A 19,062-nucleotide genomic window follows, 5' to 3' on the forward strand; every position below is an offset into this window, starting at 1 on the left:
TATCTATAATGAGGTTGAGTGAGTTAATGTTTAACTTTACTTATGTATGATGAGTGTGAGCAGATAAAGTTTAATGTCGTTAATGTATAATGAGTGTGAATGAGTTTACGTTTAACCTCATTTATCTATAATAAGTGTCGAATTTAAAGTTTAACGTTTTCAATGCATAATGAGTGTGAGTGAGTTAAAGGTTAACGTCACTAAAGTATAATGTGCGTGTGTTTGTTAACGTTTAACGTCACTTATGTATAATGAGTGTGAGTAAGTTAACATTTCATGTCACTAAATTATAATGTGTGTGAGTTAAAATTTAACGTCACTTATCTATAATGAGTGTGAGTGAGTTTAATTTTAACGTCACTTATGAATTTGTTTGAGTTCAAGTTTAACGTCACTTATGTATAATGCATGTGAGGGATTTAAAGTTTAACGTCACTAACGTATAAAATGTGTGATTGAGTTAACGTTTAACGTCACATATGTACAATGAATGCGAGTGACTTTAAGTTGAACGTCACTAATGTATAATGAGTGTGTTTGAGTTAAAGTTTAACGTCACTAATGTATAATGAGTATGAGTCAGTTAACGTTTAACGTCAGTTGTGTATAATGAGTGTGAGTGAGTTAACGTTTAACTTCACTAATATATAATGAGTGTGAGTGAGTTAAAGTTTATCGTCACTTATCTATAATGAGTGTGAGTGAGTTAACGTTTATCGTCACTTATCTATAATGAGTGTGAGTGAGTTAACGTTTAACGCCACTTATGTATAATGAGTGTGAGTGATTTAAAGTTTAACGTCTTTAATGCATAATGAGTGTGAGTGAGTTAAATTTTAACCTGATGTATCTATAATGAGTGTATGATTTAAAGTTTAACGTCACTAATGTACAATGTGTGTGAGTAGATGAAGTTTAACGTCACTAATGTATAATGAGTGTGAGTGAGTTAATGTGTAACGTCATTAATGTATAATGAGTGTGAGTTAATTTGCGTTTAATGTCACTTATGTAGAATGCGTGTGAGTGAGTTAGAGTTTAACGTCACGAATATATAATGAGTGTGAGTAGATGAAGTTTAACGTCACTAATGTATAATGAGTGTGAGTGAGTTTAAGTTTAGCGTCACTAATGTATATTGAGTGTGAGTGATTTAAAGTTTAACGTCACTTATGTAAAATGAGTGTAAGTGATTTAAGGTTTAAAGTCATTAATGTATAATGAGTGTGAGTTAGTTTACGTTTAACGTCACTTATGAACAATGAGTATGAGTGAGTTAACGTTTAATGTCAGTGGTGTATAATAAGTGTGTGTGAGTTAAAGTTTAACGTCATTTAACGTCACTGATGTATAACAAATGTGAGTGAGTTAAAGTTTAACGTCACTAATGGACAATGAAGAGAAATGTTTGAGTGTATACATTCAAATGTTTTGAACCGTTATGTTCGGGTTGTTACATCGCTAATGTAGTGCCTGTATTAATGTATTGATTTCATAGCATTGATTGCCTACATATGCAATTTGTTTGCCTTCGCGTTTCTATAAACCTAAAATAAAAAGTTAATGTCCTCCGTGTTTTAATAATGCTGCAACACAACAAATGTATTGAGAAAACGCTAATTTGACGTTTAATGTGATCCATCTCTCAGCTACATGCTGCTCATTGAATGAGTGCCCCGCCCGAGCACAAGTGTATTGCAAGTTGGATGGGGTTGGGGTTTAACGCCGCTTTGAACAATATTTCAGTTATATCAGTTGTGTCAGTCTAATGTGGGAGGAAAAGCATAAGTGATGCAGTTCTTAATAGCAGTTTACTACTTTAGTAAAATCCACGAGCACGCGTTTAGACCTCACAAACAGAGAAACACACTCAGGGCGAATCTGGGACTAGAACCCACAATCATAGGTTTCTGGCACGCCTAGGGGACGCAACTCTAGACAGCGAATTACAGTGCATTAGACGTCTTGGCCACCCGTGGTCGTGAACAAGAAGGTATTTTGAGAGCCAGGTAATGTATGGCATCAGAATAATATGTCATATTTACAATAAAAGTCTGAAATTATAGCCCTATAATGTACTTATGCTTCAGCCGTAGCGGGTACCGTCTATATAGCAAGAACAAAAGCCTGTTGTGTCGAATGTTTTAGGGACGATTATTTTATAATATTTTGTCAATCGATTGGTAAAATGACTACTGTTTTGCATTTGCACTCCACAGCTGACAAACATCATCCAAATAAACGCCATCTGCATATGCATAACATTTCAAGTCAGATGAAAAAGAATGTTGCCAAAGTATTGATGCATTCAAAATAATACGATAACAAAAACCTGTGCGTCCTTTGTGAGACGGTTGTTTTGTTGCATTTCCCGTGCAGGCCGAAACAGCGTTCTCGTCGTAATCGAAATACGAACAAGGTGAAACTAGTCGCATGCAGGATGAGGGAACAAGATAAAGCTATGCATGGTGAGTGAGTGAGCGAGTTTGGTTTTACGCCGCCTGTAGCAATATTCCAGCAACATCACGGCGGGGAAAAATTGTGATTTCGTGATTTGTCATAAATTAGTTATACCATCATATAAACAAAAATAGAAACCTACTGTCTGCGACATGTATTGTGACGTTTGCCAGCACGTAGAGGGCAAGGACAAGTCTGTTGATGGAAGTCTTCATCTGTCAACATAAGTTATGTGATAGGTATTAATTACTGCCACCATGAGAACTAACATGTTTTACACGTTCACAAAACGCGCACATTGCCATTTTCAACCAGGCGAGTGAAGAAAACACGAAATGATTCATGTTGAAATGAATTACAGATATCTCAAATACGTATACTCAACAACAAAAGGAACTTTTGTTGTTCAGTATATAATTATAGGTATCTGCAATTACTGATATCTTGAAAATACTTGCTGAGAACCAACATTCGATTGATGAATGTTGGTTCTCAGCCAAAAATGGAACAAAACAACATGTGGTGGTCACTGACTTAACAGGACGCCTCTTAAAACTAATGTTCGGTTAAACAAGGGCGCACAGTATAATGTGGGAGGATCTGTTATTAGATCTGTTTTGCTATTCGAAAATATCTCACCTTTGTAACATATTTGAAGGACTAATTATTGAAAAACAGACAACAATAAGGACAATTGTTGATGAACAGGCTAGAATCATATCTCGAAATGTTTTATAATTGACAATGGATTAACATTCGTAGGGAAGTCGGGTTTGCCACCATTAAAAAAAACAAAAAAACTTCCTGTTTTACAATTGTACCTTTCTCAGCCGAGGTCAGTGAGCCACAACAGTATGTTATACATTCTTAAATTGTTTTATATCCCTAATATAGCACTGATCAGCCAAATGGTGTTGCAAATGTCCACCATGCTCTATTAAAGATAAATATGTGATTATAACTTGTGAAAATATATACTCTACTTTAAGCGTGTGTCCCGGTTCATTCAACGAAATATTCACATTTAAAACACAGAAAGAGGTTAACGTCTAAGACCTCCATAACTTGCCTTCCACGTTAAGCTGACACGCCGTGATGTAAGTTGAATACAGTTCGAAGCAGCGTTAAACACAACTAACTCATTCACTCATTCAGTGTATATTAAAGGAAGTCTGATATTTATGTATGGAAAATACAACGAAATGGAAGGTGTTTTGTGTGATTCCTTTCATTCAAGTTATGGTTGGTTGGTTGATCGATTTGTCGATCAGCAATATTCCAGCTGTATGACGGCGGTCTGTAAATTATCGAGTCTGAACCAGACAATCCAGTGAGCGATATCATGAGCATCGATCCACGCAATTGGGATCGATGACATGTATCAACCAAGTCAGTGAGCCTGACCACCCGATCCCGTTAGTCGCCTTTTACGACAAGCATAGTCGCCTTTTACGGTAAGCATGGGTTGCTGAAGACCTATTTTACCCCGGAATTCAAGTTATGGACAATATACAGCGGGCTCGCCGATTGTGACGATTTAGATATATAACAGACTGATCCACGCACCAGCATCTCAACCAATAGACGAAACGAGATATTCATCCGATACAAGTTAATGATATGCTATAACATGTGATTACTCGCTCTTTTGGTTTTACATTGTATTGGCTCATGATTTTGTTCATGGAATATAATTGCCTCAAGCTCACGTTTAAGAGTCATCAAAACGGTGCTGTATTACAATTTGAACGGTTACAGTTCACTGTGGGATTGTTCAAGCTATTATTGATAAAATCAACCATCCAAAACTCGAAGCAGCTCCTGTGCGTGAACCACATAATGAACATTTATCGCATATTTATTTTTACTGCGGTCACAGCCACGCACAGCTTTCACCTGCGACCACACATCACAGTATTTTGTGTACATGTCCTTTAATGTCCATAGAAAGTCATTAAAGAGAAACATTACGTTCGCTCGTATTATCTCTTACCTTGGTGCCAGTAAGATCCAAACAATATACCTCTGCAGTGCCTTTGCGTAATATCTTCACGCGGTCATCTCGTCCGCTGTCATGTGACCCGTGAACAGTGGCGTGACGTCAGAGACTGGAATGCTAACATTTTATGTGCGCTTCCATTATGAAAAAACAACAACCGAAAGTCTCAAATCGCAGCCCAAAATGATAACTAATTGTGCTACTTCTTTTAATAGCAAACGTGTGTATTGTGTTTTATCATGAAAGTAAAGACATTCAGTCTTCACCATTGGTTCATAGACTAAGATCAATGCGGAACTGTAGGTAACTTTTATCATCCTATATTTTCCGTTTACTTCATAGTGTTTGACAACACTGGTCACATAGTACATCGCCTCGTCTGATAACAGAACGCAAATATATATTCCGGGCTGTAGATTGGTATCATGTTGAGATTGGTTGTCAAATTGTGTGAGAGATTGATTTATTATCATGTAATTCCTAATACTGTCAAGTATATGTTACCAGGATTAAATGTTTAAGATGACCTCACATCACAAAACAGCAAACAATATTCGGTTTAATTGATAAGGAAGAAAATCATATGTGTGACATAAAAAAATGGCATATAAGGTTATTTGTGTGTGACAATAAATTGGCATATAGGGCTATATGTGTGTGACATTAACCAGGCATACAGGGCTTTATATGTGTGACATTGAACTGACATATAGGGCTACATGTATGTGACATTAAACTGACGTATACGGTGTGTGTGTAACATAAAACTGACACACAGGGTTTTATATGTGTAACATTTTACGGATAGATAGGGCTCTTTAAGTGTGACATTAAACTTGAATAAAGGGCTATATGTGTGCGATATTAAACTGGCATATAGGGCTCTGTGTGTAACATTAAACTTGAATATGCAGCGCTATGTGTGTGACATTAAATTGGTACATAGAGCTCTTTATGTGTGACATTAAACTAATTCATAGGGTTTTATATGTGACATTAAACTGACACATAGGGTTTTATAAGTGTGACATTAAACTGACACATTGGGTTTTATATGTGTGACATTAAACTAACACATTAGGTTTTATACGTGTGACATTAAACTGCCACATAGGGTTTTATATGTGCGACTTTAAACTGACACATATGTCTTTATGTTTGACATTTTAAATGACATATAGGGTTATATATCGGTGACATTAAACTGACATATGAAGGTCTGTGTGTGTGACATTAAATTGAAATATAGGACTCAGGGTGTGTGACATTAAACTGACATATGTGCTATAAATGTGTGGCATTACACACTGTCATATACACATATGTGTATGTGACATTTAACTTGCATATAGGACTCTATATGTGTGACATTAAACTGGCACACATGGCTATATGTTTGTGACATTAAACTGGCATACAGGGATTTATATATGTGGCATTAAACTGGCACATTGGATCGTTATATATGTGAAATTAAACTGATTTATAGGGCTCTTTAAGTGTGACATTGGCATAAAGGGCTATATGTGTGTAATATTAAACTGGCATATAAGGTTCTATGTGTGTGACATTTAACTGGCGTGTAGGGCTCTATGTGTGTGACATTAAACTAGGACATAGGGCTCTATATGTGTGATAATAAACTGACACATAGGGTTTTATATGTTTGACATTAAACTGACACATAGGTCTTTGTGTGTGACATAAACTGCCACATAGGGTTCTATATGTGTGACATTAAACTGGCAAATTGGACTCTAAATGTGTGACATTAAACTGGCATATAAAGGTCTATGTTCGTGACATTAAATTGAAATATAAGGCTATATATGTTTGACATTTAACTGGCATATACAGCTCTGTGTATGTGACATTTAACTGGCGTGTAGGGCTCTATATGTGTGACATTTAACTGGCATATAGGGCGCTATATGTGTGACATTGAACTGGCATATAGGGCTATATGTGTGTGACATTAAACTGACACATGGTCTTGGAATGTGTGACAATAAACTGACATATACGGCTTTATAGGTGTAACATTAAACTGACACATACGGCTTTATGGGTGTGACATTTAACTGTCATATACGCCCCTGTATTTGAATGAGGACATGATCTCATCAGGTAGCGCACCATTCAAAATATCATTATCAATGATACCATTACACTTCCACCCCCACACGGACTACGTTGACAGACCTTTACACGGCCATCAGAGCTGTCAAGATGAAACCTGGACTCACTTGAGAACAGTATACTGTCCCAATTTTGTCTTCTGAACCTCAGATGCTGTCTACACCAACTAGGCGTGTCTGACAGTGACGTGGAAGGACAATTGGGCCTTTTTCTTGACGTCAGGGCCGGAAGTGAGTTCCCTCAGCTGGCTGCGTAAGGATCTGCCATTTATTGATCTCAACACAGGAATTGTCCGAGCTGTTAATGTGGCAGTTTGGTATTGAGTTCTGTAGATGCACCTACCGAATATGGTTGTCTAGTGGCGTGACGTCACACGTTGACGACGCGGCACTTGACGAGTCATGAATGTTACCCTGCTGACGATAACGTCTCCAAAGCGATGACATTGTCGTTCGGTGACCATTTAAATGCGTGGCAACTTGCTTTACAGCAAGCCGGGGTACTGCGTAAGCATTATTTATTGTTAAACAAAAGTGTTACCTTACACACTTTGCAGCTAAACAATCCTTGTGTGATGTTTACATAACAAATACACGTGTGTTAGGATCATGCTCTCAACAAACACGCAAATATCCAAATTGTGCACTGTGCATTAACATGCACGTGCAAATTGTGAATCACGGCCTTACATTGGAGGATATTTATTCATGACTTTGTATTCAAACATGCTTTATTTGATTTAAGAATAAGTAGTTTTTGTTGAACTTTATATGAAGTTCTGGTCCTTTTTCCCGCTTGTTTTAACTAAAAAGTATTTCATTATGTTTGACTTAAGGACAAGCGTACGCTCATGACAATTCTCAAAGATTTACAATTAAGGTTGGAATCACAACATTTACGATGAAATAAAACATTAAAAATGAGACAGTTCTAGTATAGCATTTATGTCAGGGAACAGCGAACAAGTATTCGACAGTCCCCTGTTTTCTATTGGTCAGATCGTCGGACCTTTCTTTCGAGTCTTTAGTGCGCATCCTATATTTATCACACTTTAGACACAAATTATCAACAATGTATTTCATTCGGCAGATTGTCAGTGGCGAGATTATCAATATTTCAGCTATATGTCGGCGGTCTGTAAATAATCGAATGACCAAACACTCTAGTGATCGACATTATGAGCATGGATCAACGCAATTAGGATACGATGACGTGCATCAACCAAGTTAGCCAGCCTGACTACCCAATCCCTTTAATCGCCTCTTACGACAAGCACAGTCGCCTCTTACGACAAGCATGGGTTGCTGAAGACCTGTTCTAACCCGAATCTTCAAGTGTCGTTGACAAGGTAGATAGACGTATGGTATACTGGAAGCGGAGATATGTGAGTTATTTATGCTGTATACCCATGGTTCACATGAATGCACATTAATGAATGAAAAATAATTGCTTAAATCATTGTCAATACGAGTTAGGTTAATCCGACACGTTGCTAAAGGTCTCAATCCTGGTGGTGTCAAGGTTGTGGAGTGTTCATAGGCAAATCAAGTATGTGGAAATTGGACATGGAGGTAGTAGACGTTACACACCGACTTCCAGAAGACGTCTGATAATACTTTTTATCATATAATGGGTGGGTTTCTCGGCATAATAAAGCCAACGGATTAAAACGATATCCGTTGGAGTCATGTGCGGATAGAGATGCAAATATCAAAGGTCAAGTAGGGACTACTTTCACTGTTTATAAACAAACATGGCGTCGCCCTCGTCATTCGGCGATCGTGTCAGAATTAACCATCGCGAATCTGGATAAACTACAGGGATAATTGCTATCATTATCAAAAGAACAGTCTAATATACTGAAAATCAGTGTCTAACTGTGACGTAGCTATGGCATTTCATACGTTTTGACAACTTTGGAGGTATAAATTTCGGAACAATTTTGCGAGGGCACTAGGCCTAGCCAAGCCGGATCAGTAGCCATATCTGTGCTTGTCGACCTCTGCGGCTTGAAACCTTTTCCACGAATTAAAATAGTTGGATTTGGCCGAAATATGTTTGAATTGTAACCTTGTTTCGTTTTGTCGCTGTGTGAACATCTGACTGCACTAAACGTTATGACAGGACAGGCCCACTGTCAACAAATACTGAACGTGGCCGTGACGTCTCATAGACTAGGGTTAGAGTAGCTTCATTTTGACAAAGGGCAGTTACTCTAGCGGATAGACCGATGGATTGCCGCGAAAGGCAAGTCAAAACAATTGTTGTTTTGCGTATATGTTGCTTCGCCACTGTGTAAAAAAACAGATTTCAGTTGGAACTGTTTGGCTACCGTCACTGTCCGACTGACACATCACTTACCCTGTGACGTTATAAATAGTAATGCGCGCATTCCAGGAAAACTCGCAATGTTTCGGTAATTTTTGTGAGAGAGGGAAAGCGATTTTCAAGCACAGAACTAAAGAATGACACTATATGATAAAGAGGTTAATCACGCTTGTGTGTTTGGGGATGGTAAATATCCTGTATTAGGAATAAACACAATGTATTTAGCTCGCCAAGGCTCGCCAAACAATGTTGACATCTCGAGTTTTTATGACGTTCACACAACATACTAGTATGTTCGTTTGTAAAGCAAACCAATCCAATATGAATAATTCTTCATATATTAACTAATAGCTGTAGTTTTCGCGTTTCTCTTATCGGTGAGTATATAATGGCCTTGCTAGTTACTTAATTGACAATTCCAAGCAAGTTGTTACTGATACCTGTCAGATGAGTTATTGTCAATATAAAGGTGTCGATTTTTTTATATATATGCTGAACAACAAAAGTTCCTGTGACATTGAATAAAATTTAATGCAAAGTTATGTTTTTTACCAAATCTGAAACAATTTCGGTTTGTAACAGATAAAAGACTCCTGTAAGTGTTCAAATGGTCATACTGACTTCAGAAAATGCGTGATTTCATACAAAAAACATGAACATGCCAAAATGTCAATTTACAAATCAATAGCTTGTGTGTCCACCTCTGGTTGCGATGCAAGCATCACATCTTCGTCTCATTGAACGGACCAGGCGTCGCACAAATTCTTGTTGGATATCTGTCCATATCTGCTGGAGCATGTTTCGAAATTCATGGAGTGTCTGTTGAACACGTGGTTGACGCCGATTCGTCTCATCCGCAATGTGCTCGATTGGTGAGAGATCAGGGGAGTGAGCCGGCCAGGGGATGACATTCCCGCTGTTTTGTTGAAGAGATTCCTGAACAAGTCGAGCAATATGAGGCCGGGCGTTGTCATGTTGAAAGGTAATGCCTGGGCCATGACGACGCAAAAACGGTAGAACTACAGGGCCGATGATCTCTTCGCCGTAGCGGTGTCTTTTAAGATTTCCCTCTACCACTATCAAACGGGTCCTCTGTCTTGCTGTAAACCCACCTCATACCATAACGCTGCCGCCCCCGAACCGATCTTCTTCCATGACACAATGACTGACGTAACGTTCACCTCGGATTCGGTACACTCGAATCCGTCCATCGCTGTGGCTGAGGTGAAAACGAGAGTCGTAAGTGAATACAACTTGTCCCCACTGCATGACCGTCCAGCGTACACGCTGTCTGCACCACTGTAGACGTGCTTGACGGTGGTTTCCTGTCAAAATGGGACGTCTGTCGGGTCTTCTGGTGACTACCCTTGCACATCTGAAGCGACGACGTACGGTTTGTGACGATATTCGTCGAAGGCCAGGGATGCTTCTTGCAGTCACTGCTGCTGGCTGGAATCGATTTCGTAGGTGTGATGTTCGAATCCAGCTTTCTTGTCGATTATTGGTTACGCGTGGCCTGCCACTCCGAGGATGGTCACTGACTGCATTTGTCTGTTGCCAACGTTGCCATAAACCTGTGAACGTTAAATTGTCTTGCAACATCACGTTGACTCGATCCTGATTCAGTCATACAAATGACAGGCTTGGCATTTCGTAATGTTGAGTAATTGCGTAATTTTGCGTAGTTTTTCGGCGTGGTTGTTGTCAGCATGATGCTAAACAATGCATATGGAATCCCGTTAACGCACATGTTTTTATACCCATTCTTGGGTAGTGAAATGCATGGAATGTATGCTTTTCTGTAGCTACTCTGACTTGATTCCATATATGTACTACAATATCGAAAACCAAACATTACTTGTTTGAAAAATACACTAAAATATTGGTGTCACAGGTGTCTTGTTGTTGAGTGTATATTTTTTGTGGCAGACGTTGATGTTTCTGTTTCAGCATGCAGTGCAAACTCTTTAGTAGGGGACTCGTAGTCTCAGCCACCAATATCTGCTACAAGTAAAGCATACTGATGTGATACCCGACACAAAAACCCGGCTTATGCAGGATATACCAAAGGTGTATTTAGCTCTGGTCAATTAACTAAATAATTCACTATTGACGAAATTCGTCTGTCAGGTCGATTCCTTAAAACAACGCAAATGTCCGGATTAGCGGGATATCACTGTCGTCATATCGTATTGTTACCATGTATCACTCCAAATGAAACTATTTTGAAGAGCTAGAATATTTGGATAAAAGTATTATTATGTATTGAAATAATCCTTTGCACCAAGGTATCGACTTTCCGGGTTGTGTTGTATTTACCTTGTTTCCTTTTCCTTGTGAACACAGAATTACACAAATATTGTATTCTGTTTATTCAGTGTCTCCCGCATTGCAAGTTTAAGATAGCTATGTGTTGCCACGGTGTATAACTAACGATTTCTCGTAATTGTCAAGGGGGCACGGTCGGCCCAGTTGTCTAAGGCGCCGCGATTCGCTGTGCAGAGTTGCGTCCCTTGGGCACGCCAGAAACTTTTGTTTGTGGGTCTGAATCCCGGTTCGCCCCGATTATGTTTCTAGGTTTGTCAGCACGAGACCCGTGCTCGTGGGTTTCACCCAAATGGTAAACGTCTGAGACCTGCATCACTTTGGGATTTCATCCCTGATAAGGCTGACACGACGTGATAAAACTGGAATACTGTTAAACGCATCGTTAAATCCAACTCACTCAAAAAGGTATTTATAGCGTGCAAGTGTACACATACATGGAGTCGATAAATAGCATTATAACTCACATGGGTAACAAGACCATCATGGTAAGGTTCAACGTTTGCACTTTAAAATTATGTTTTGTGCACGTAAAATACCTAAGTGGTTTATTAGTTACCACCTGAAAGATGTCTGAACTCCCCAGGGAATTGAACATTTAATATGCAAAAGCAAGGGATATACAAAGGGTCGGTCCCTTAATCTGAACCTAGTAATTAACACGCGTACACTGGGAAGTCGCATCACAACACTTAAACCGTCAAGGAAGAGAATATATGGATGTCAACTTCTTTATAATGAGGAACACAACGTTCGGAGTATATGCTTACTCCTTCACTTTCATCAGGTGCATGAGGGAGTAAGCATATACTCCGAAACGTTGTCATCCTCATGATAAAGAAGTTGACATCCATATATTCTCTTCCTTATGAGTATTTCTTCTCAATGCCTCTCAAAGACGTAACCGTTGTTTTGAAGTATTAGATTTGACGCATTAGTGACATTAACCATAGAACGATTGATTATACCTGCAGTTCAATTCAAACAAACGAAATAGTGCAACAGGGAGTCGTACCTTTTATATTAACTATGCATTGATACTCTCGATTCATATCAGTAACTAAAAGGGATCCTTAAGCTCCCGATAAAGCATGGTTAAGTCATAAATATATCCTTAAAATAAAGAAAAGATTACTTTGATGATGTTTTATTTTGCATAATATTGTAACAACCTAAAAAATAATTGTTGTTTTTTAATTGAGTCAAATAGGCGCAACCAGTAAACACTCATGATTTGGGTTTGTTTGGGAAGTACAGCAGGCTACCCCTAATGGCGTATGTTTTTGAAGCAAACATTTCTTGCAAAGTGCATATATCGTCTTCAAGAATAGATTAATAACATGTAAATGTGAATGTACCATTTTCGAAACTAGTGATGCCTCTGAAGTTAACAGGGGCGGCCGGGTAGCCTAGTGGTTAAAGCGTTCGCTCGTCACGCCGATGACACGTGTTCAATTCCCGACATTGGTACAATGTGTGAAGCCCATTTCTGGTGCTCCCCGCCGTGATATTGATGGAATATTGCTAAAACCCGCGTAAAATCAAAGTCACCCACTCACACTCTAAAGTTATCATTATTCCGAATGCAACGCTGATTACACTGATTTATTGTTGTTTAACGCGCACTCAGCAATATTCCAGTTATGTGACGACGGTCTGTAAATAATCGAGTCTGGACAAAACAATCCAGTAATTAACATCATGAGCATCGATCCATGCAATTGGGATACGATGACATGCATCAACCAAATCAGCGAGCCTAACCACCCGATCCCGTTAGTCGCCTGTTATGACAAACATCGGTTGCCGAAAATTATTATAACCCGGATCTTCACGTGGGACCTTGCATTACCCGTTATAAAGCAATTAAAATCTATTCCAACATTTATATTTCTCCGACCGGTTATATTGAACCAATAGTTCCAAATCAACAAATTCGAACACTGAACGCCATGAAGTTGTTGGTATTTCCAGCAAAATCCAACCAACTATTCACTACCCGTTGGCAATTATCTTCGGATAGTGCTTTGGAACAAAATTGAGGTTAATAATAGAGTTTTATTTTGCAAGGCAAGGCAGATGAGAAACAAACGTCTTTACAGCAGAATCAGCATACACATGTACAAACGTAATGAAAAATCAGAAAGATCATAGAAAATAATATTATTTTTCTCATAATTCCAGTTAAGAATTCAAATAGAACGAATGTCAGCCACAAATCATATAACCGCAACAAAACATAACAGGACGCTGCCTTGCAAATCATTTTGACGAGCACTTTCTAAAGATGAGTTGAGTTTGAAAGACATCTATGTGTAATCAATCTTTTCGTTATCCTTTAAAATGACTGCTCCATGAACACACATACTTTTAAGCAGATCATTGTAAATGAATTGAAAATATCCTTGCTTCTAGTGAAGTGAGTGAGTGAGTTCAAATTTAACGTCGCACCGGCATTATAAAGCGATGAGCTTCTAGTGAAACCATTACCGCTTAGACCTACATTGAACATCAATGGCATATGACAAACACAACATCCTTTATACAAAAACGACAATAGTAATCAATAAACATTGGTGAATTAATTGAGATACACGATCTAGGTGGCAGATATCTGGAATGAACTATATAATTATACTGTTGCATGTGTGAAAGGGTGTTTGACTCGGGGTTGTGAGAAAACGCTTTCGTTTGACGCTAGGTCACCTCCGCAAAAATAAAACGAAATCAATATGGTTGCATTGTGACGATTTCGGTGAAATGAATATCAGTCGTTCTCGTTTTGGCTGCAGTTACAGTATGCTAGGAGACGATACACATATGTTAACCTCCCTTGCAGTTATTGGCAACATTTTCTTGGCAATGCTCTGTGTGTTTTCCCCTATCTTCAAAAGTGCATTTTGACATAACTGTTGCAAAACCCTAAATATGCTGCACTTTCGATCACAGTGCAGTATCATTGTTGCGTTCTGCTGTGTTCTTGGTTTTATTAACACGGGCATAGAGTTCATCTACATCAGGTACAATTAGTTGTACAATGACCCCTGCATGTATGTTCCCCTCAGCTCCAAGTTGTGACCCATCATCCTTTCCTGTGGCTTCATGGACATCTTCACCATCTCCCAATGTCCCGTTACGGTGGGGAACAGCGTTTTTGGGGCTTCCTTTCGCGGTGTTACTTCTCCTGAAGTCCTGAAGACTTACATCCACATCGGAATAAGCCGTACCTGTTGGCCCTCCAACATATATATAGGGAGGATCAAAGGGAAGGGTGGATTCGTGTGTTTCAGCTGGATTTACCTGTTTTCTACAGCGATAGCAGCAGCACACGACAGTGATAATTATGATGACACCAACAGTCGAAGATGCTCCAGCTGCAACTACTAACAGCTTTGAATCATCGGTGGGCCTTGGGGTGCTTTCTGCAGAAACAGTATGTGTCAATAGTGGTTTGTACATTAGTTTCTGTAACAGAATATATTGTGGTATTTTCAATACTCATATTTTCAGTTCATAATGTGTGTGTTTGTTAAATATATAAGTTGTTGTGACAACTATATTTGCACAATATATCATGTCAAGGATGAGGTGAATTATCAGATGGACCATATATCACGTCCTCACAGTTACACAACATTCTGTCTGACAAATTAATCATTTCATGTCAGTGTTAAATGCGCTAGTAAGGTGCCTATTGCTGCTTAGTTGACGATCACCGTCGTCATGGTGTTGCTGTTGCATCCTCAGTAGTTAACAATGGCGTTTCTCTGCACGCGGAACTAACTTGAGACTCCCTTTATCGGAGAATCCGATGCCACTATCAAAGACCATCGAGTATTGTCATCAGGTGTGACGTCAATGTTCAGTATTCAACATAGTTATACATTGTACCTAGAATAATGTCAGTAAAGCCTGACATGGTGGTATGTCCATAAATGCAAGCCCTTGTTTATACATACTGAAACTACTTTTTACCTGTGCTATTTAAATAGCACAGGGGACGCGTGTGATATGTCAGAACACGTCTGTTGTGATTGCCTGCCTTATCTGAAAAGTTATGGCGTCTGAAGGGTGATGACTTATAGGCCTATATATGGTCATCTGAATATCCTTCTAAAACAAAGGGACATCGTTTGATTTATGTTAATCTAAAAGTAATTGGAAACTGTTTACACTTTTTCATGTATTTCAAGCTGATCATATCATTGTATTGTCCCCAAGACACCCGGAAGACAACATGTACGACGTCTATTTCGATGGCAATTTCAATGTAATGTCACCGCTAGTGCTTGCTCTTTGTTGATGTTGTCAAATATTCACATACACACCACACCCCCCCCCCCCCCCCCCCTTCCACACACACACACACACACACACACACACACACACACACAGATAAACGATACAAGTTACCTGCCTTAATTATGTTTCAGTCATATAACGTGCAGCTGGATCACGACATAAATGATACTTACTATTCTGCTGTAGCTCGTTAACACCTCCAGGAGTAATATTCCACTGGTGATTACCACAGACAAACACAAGGTTAACGTTCCCGAAGTGTGCTTGTGTCACATTGATGGGTACGGTTTTGGTCAGGTGTTTGAAGGTAGCGTTCCTCCCAGTCTCATGTGTATAGGTGGCACTCCCGATCTGCAGTGTTAAGCTGTAAGCGTCAGAGCAGTGGTAGTCTCCAATGTCCACTGCGAGGGATATTCTGTCACCCAGATACACTGAATCAGCATCCACATCACTGGTTATGTTGACCGAGGGAATCTCTAAAACATCACATTTTGAATAATTGTATATATATGCGAATCCCGCAACTTTCATTTTGATCATTATTGTCACATCTATATCAAGTTATGACATCTGTTGCATTTTAATTACAATAGGTTTAGAGATGAAATAAAACTAAAATTGAATATCCTCCTTTAGTTTAAAAGACTTTGAATTATTTACCTTAACGAAAAAAGTCTATAAGATTGACTTTCTGCTTGAACATTTTAAGTATATCGGGATTATTTAAGTTGGTTGGTTGTTTAACGCCGCACTCAGCAACATTCCAGTTATATGACGGCGGTCTGTAAATAATCGAGTCTGGACAAGACAATCCAGTGATTAATATCATGAGCATCGATCCATTCTATTGGGATCGATGACATGCATCAACAAATTCAGTGAGCCTGACCTCCCGATCCCGTTATTAGCCTTTTACGACAAGCATAGTCAGTTTTTACGGCAAGCATATCGGACTATGCATAAAGATTGATAAAGAATAATCAGTCTCTTATAGCTGAGATTATTTCACAGTACCCTGTGTTGGATGCCTTCATAGATGACATGCGATGTGTATTATCCTACTAGCTCGTTGAGTCCCTTTGCTCATAATATCAACCACTGGTTTGTTTGACTATGTACATGCAGGAGTTGGTGGAAAGTTGGTGAGAGTGACAACAACCAATTTATGGATAATGCGTGTCACGTATTCATCTGTTTGAATGCAGCAATACATGGAAAGCATTGGTGATACCACACAAACTTAACTCTTTACATTCCATTCATGCAACGGTGGTTCAGGCTATGCTCACCTTTTCGGAAACAAATGGCATCATCACTATTTGATAATGATTCATGAACACATGCATAACTATTTTATCTTTTTTTGAAGTCATTTTTCCTTTTTATTCACCCACTATTTCTCTTTATTCTTCATAACACGTCTACCTACTTGCGACGACAAGAAGACAAAACGAGTTTTCATTGGCATTTTGATCAGAACATGACCAGTTCCCAGCATGTTGGGGTTGTACATTGATAATCGTGAGTTCAGTCTGTGTTTGGTTGATGATGCTTGCATTCTGTCCTGATATAATGGTGCAGCCTGACACCGGGCACTGTGGTGCAACTCCGCATGGGCATTTGTAAATGGTATTATTGAAGGCGACAGACGCGGAACAGGTAATTTGAGCAGAGGTATCCAAGTAGGCTATGTCAGGACAGTGTATTACAGTTGTATCTAAGAGAAAACAAACAGGAAAATAACATCATCATTTTGTTACCATATCAAACATGTTTAATACTTGGACATACCGTCGTCCATACCTTATCTATTCAGTGTATGTCCGCAATCACAGTACATTATACAATGAAGGAAAGGTGTTTGTAAAATATATTGTTTCCAAAATCGCTTCAATTTGTAAATCATCTAGCCCAGGCCATTGTACCTCGAAGATGACGGGATGAACATAACGTATTTCAGACACATACCACTCTGTGCCAGGTGAACTGTGAAGATGGTGATTACAGAGAGGAGAAAGACCTTCAGGATGAGTGAATGTTTCATCTGTAAACATAAAGAAAACAACATGAACATTTATTTGAGTTGTACATGGCTAAGATTTGTATTTCTGAAAATGTTGGGGGATATCACTTGATACTAGCAATCAGCTGATTAAATTTACTACACACGATACCACCGGTAATAGCAAAATGGATAGGATTATCATAACAATACTTGCATGGTAGTGGAAATCTCCGGGTCACTGATACTTGTTAGCAGCCAGCATTTCCCTAACGATCGGCTGCTATGTATTCTATTGGTATGTGGTATTGGTATTGGCGTCACGTTTCTTGTTGTGACGTCATGCTATATTTTGATATATGCTATTTGTGAATCAATGACCTCCGTTGTCAGGTATTAAACCCGTGGATGTCGAGTTATTTTTCAGATAAGTTCCGAAAATTCAACGTTGTGCAAGTAATGCGCTCGTGCGGCACTTGGTCCACATCTATCCATAAAATTACACAGGGATGTAGAATATTACATTTTCTACCTGATTTAAATATAAAGTAAAAATAACTGCAAATATGAAACTGGTTTGAAAAATAGACAGGGCTAAATGTTGTCCGATATTTTGTGATGCTTTAATAAACAGCACATTTCGCCACATTTTATCGTACACAAAAGTATTTTCCGACGATTAATTGTAATTAAACAGCCCTATGGAAACAGTGTGAACAAAATACTACCTAATATCTCAACGATAAATGACATGTCTAATGGATTTGTGTGCTGTTGTGTTGATTTGACAACATCATGACAGCTTGTTAAAAATTGAATTTCAGCTATGATGGCAAAAGACGACAGAGAGAGGTATACACACGTACAAAGAAAGAGGAGCATAACTCTGCTGTGCTTAGAACTAACCCATAAAAAGCTGTGACAAAGATAGTATATGTTCCTATTTGTTTGTTCGCCAGGTAACAAACTATTAAATCAGAAATATCGATATTGACACCATATACATTGAGGTAGCATTACAAATCATAAGACATGATGAGATTTTACAACATAAAAAGGGAAGCAATAGCAAAATGGAGGGGCCAGTCTGACATGTAAACTTCCGCATTCACCTGATTATGTAAGTGTAATTTGACTCATGTGCCACGAAGTTATCATCACGTGTAATGAATTACTTACTGGCTGACATCATTTTGTTTGACGTCATAAGTTTATTATAGAATAAGTATAACTATCACCATATCTTTTTCATAGTTTGAACAGTCTGGATGGGTAAAACATAAATCGACGCTTTTACTACATACTATAAGATCACCGTGATAGCCATGTAAATTATGTATTAAACAGCTAAACAATTAGATAACTTGACAATGCGTCTCAATTGGACAAGGTGCGCACTTTTTAGGCATACAATTTACATAAACCGAAAAAAGATTATTTCAAAACAAATAAATATATGTTCAATATTGGACATGTATTCGTTTATTATTATGTGGTTATTTTTCTT

General features: G+C 38.6%; 1 protein-coding gene and 1 pseudogene across 2 annotated transcripts in view; both read right to left on the reverse strand.

The window, feature by feature from the left end:
• Nucleotides 1–4,537, reverse strand: part of LOC139458170 (uncharacterized) — a 28,492-nt gene extending 23,955 nt beyond the window's left edge. For both annotated transcript variants that reach the window (XM_071239505.1, XM_071239504.1), the window contains exons 1-2: nt 4,454–4,537; nt 2,603–2,675 (exon numbers count right to left, since the gene is read on the reverse strand). In XM_071239505.1, coding sequence (XP_071095606.1) covers nt 2,603–2,675 — 73 coding nt within the window. In that variant the 5' untranslated portion in view covers nt 4,454–4,537. The remainder of the gene's footprint in view (nt 1–2,602; nt 2,676–4,453) is intronic.
• A 9,657-nt stretch (nt 4,538–14,194) lies between these two features.
• On the reverse strand, nt 14,195–17,597 carry LOC139456984 (uncharacterized; annotated as a pseudogene).
• Between the last annotated feature and the right edge of the window lie 1,465 nt (nt 17,598–19,062).

This window comes from Haliotis cracherodii, unplaced genomic scaffold (assembly GCF_022045235.1).
Source record: "Haliotis cracherodii isolate W230 unplaced genomic scaffold, xgHalCrac1.p SCAF_12, whole genome shotgun sequence".
NCBI classification, from domain to species: domain Eukaryota; kingdom Metazoa; phylum Mollusca; class Gastropoda; order Lepetellida; family Haliotidae; genus Haliotis; species Haliotis cracherodii.